The sequence below is a fragment of the Microtus ochrogaster genome, linkage group LG7_11 (genome assembly GCF_000317375.1).
Source record: "Microtus ochrogaster isolate Prairie Vole_2 linkage group LG7_11, MicOch1.0, whole genome shotgun sequence".
NCBI lineage: Eukaryota > Metazoa > Chordata > Mammalia > Rodentia > Cricetidae > Microtus > Microtus ochrogaster.
The window spans coordinates 1204831-1206986 of record NC_022032.1 but is presented as its reverse complement, the minus strand read 5'-3'; the positions used below and the strand labels follow the sequence as shown (position 1 = coordinate 1206986).

The following is a 2156-nucleotide window of genomic DNA, read 5'->3' as shown; positions in this document are numbered from 1 at the left end:
GAGGTGAGTAGAGTGAGTTGATGTCGCAGCCTCAGAGCGTGAGGACTGGCTGGAGTCACACTGGTTCAGATACTCGCACTGGCAGTGGTGTTTGTAGTGAATGCTTTTGTTTTGTGATTGATATGAGATGTAGCTGTGTGTGCTCACTTCTTGCGGTCTAGCCTTCACCACCTTCCCATTTTAGAGTCAGAAAGGCAGATACCACAAAGGAGTCTTGGCTCAGGTATTAACGATTTTTATAGCGTGTTTGTTTATGCTGGGAATCAAAACCAGGACCCTGTATGTAGGATGAGTTCTCTGTTGCTGCTGTGCCCTCAATCTTTAAGATGTTTAATTGCTTGGTTCTGCTAGCTCCATAAGTTGAGAAGTAGTTTTCTTTCTCCCCACTACTCTTCCTTCTCAAGGAAACTTTACTCACCTAGGGAAGCTCTGAGGTCCTGTAGACATTTGTTTTGCTGGGGCTGATAAAGAGCTTACACCTACTATGGGTTGGTGAGTTGGGGAATAGAAATCTAAGAAACCTTGGCTTGCCTATCCTGGAAATTCTAGGCCTAGAAATATTTTCTACCACTAACAGGTGAATGTCATCAAGTCACATTGCATTTCTCTGATTGCATGTGGATATAAAGATGTTAAATAATACATTTGTGGGTTTTACTATGTGTGCTAATATTTCTATAAGTACACAAACACCTCAGCTGTCCTGTTGTTGCAGGTTTAAGGAGTTTTTGAGTAAACATGTTCACTTAATGTGCTACCGGATCTGTGTGCGAGCTCTGACAGCCATCATTACCTACCACAACAGGTGAGGGGGGAGGCTCATTAACATTTGTCTACAACTCGTGATTGATGCTTGTGAGGTGAGAGGAGCATTCCAAACGAATCGATTCTTGCCATTTTTATTGCTTGTATATATTTTATACCCAGGAAAAACAGACCAAGAAATGGTGGCATCTGTGTGGCTAATCATACATCTCCCATCGATGTGATCATCTTGGCCAGCGATGGCTACTATGCCATGGTACGCAGCCTTTCTTTGTGGTTTTTCTGATCAGTTCTAGGATCACATCTCTAGGCCCTCCACAGAAAACTTCCTTGATTAAGGGTTCAGACATGTAAACATATTTTTATGTGCAGGTCCCAACTTAAGAGGGTCACCCTAGGACTGGATAGAAGCTGTTCTGAGTTGAGTGATTGAGAGTATGGCAGGGGATTGTGTCTTGTGTCTTAGACTGAGGAGATTGCAAGAAAAGGGAGTCTTGAGAAAGCCAGGTGAGAGGCATTGAGATTACCTGAGAGAGCCATTTTATAAGTTACTCAGCTTTATGTGTTTACCTGGAGCAGCCTCTGACACTGATGGCTAAAGGGGAATTCAGATCACAGGAGCTCAAGTAGTGGTTTCTTGATAGTGAGAAACTTAAAATTATGAAATATTAACAAGGAGAGGTTGGTGTGTATATTTTGTGGGATTGTGGTCCTCCCCAGAGTGGGAAGATCTGTGTAAGGATGACTTCACTACTAATTATTCCTCTGTCTGAGATTAGGTGGGGCAAGTGCACGGAGGCCTTATGGGTGTGATTCAAAGAGCCATGGTCAAAGCCTGCCCACACATCTGGTTTGAGCGTTCTGAAGTGAAAGATCGCCACCTGGTGGCTAAGAGGTAAGTGGCAAATGCTATTCAGTTGATCTAGCAAGGGCATAAACAAAAAACATTTTATATAGGTATAACCTTTATACTGAGGTTATACCGTTGTTGTAGTAAAGTTTTAGGACATCTAAAAAGGATGTAAATAAGCACAGTATTATTTATTTAAGTTATTTATGTTTTCATTATATCCTTCCCAATAAACAAGTTAAGAACTGTGATTCTTGTTTGTTTTGGGTGGTGCTTGGTAGGGTATTGTATATGCTGGGCAAGTGGTTTATTACTGAGATTTACATATTGCAAGCCAAAAATCTTTGGTTGCTATGTACAACCTATAAGGTTATTGACTCTTCCTTTTATTTCTGTTTCCTAAAGACTGACTGAGCACGTACAAGATAAAAGTAAGCTGCCCATCCTCATCTTCCCAGAAGGTACAAAGTGACAGGAGTGGGAGACCAGGCCCTGAGCCTTGGGTAACGCTGGGGAGGGGGACCATGCCCTGAGCCCTGGG

General features: G+C 42.4%; 1 protein-coding gene across 1 annotated transcript in view; it reads left to right on the top strand.

Moving 5' to 3' along the window:
- Positions 1–2156, top strand: part of Gpat4 (glycerol-3-phosphate acyltransferase 4) — a 39542-nt gene that overhangs the window by 30042 nt on the left and 7344 nt on the right. The window contains exons 6-9 of the mRNA XM_005362429.3: positions 646–805; positions 928–1021; positions 1545–1660; positions 2021–2076. Coding sequence (XP_005362486.1) covers positions 646–805; positions 928–1021; positions 1545–1660; positions 2021–2076 — 426 coding nt within the window. The remainder of the gene's footprint in view (positions 1–645; positions 806–927; positions 1022–1544; positions 1661–2020; positions 2077–2156) is intronic.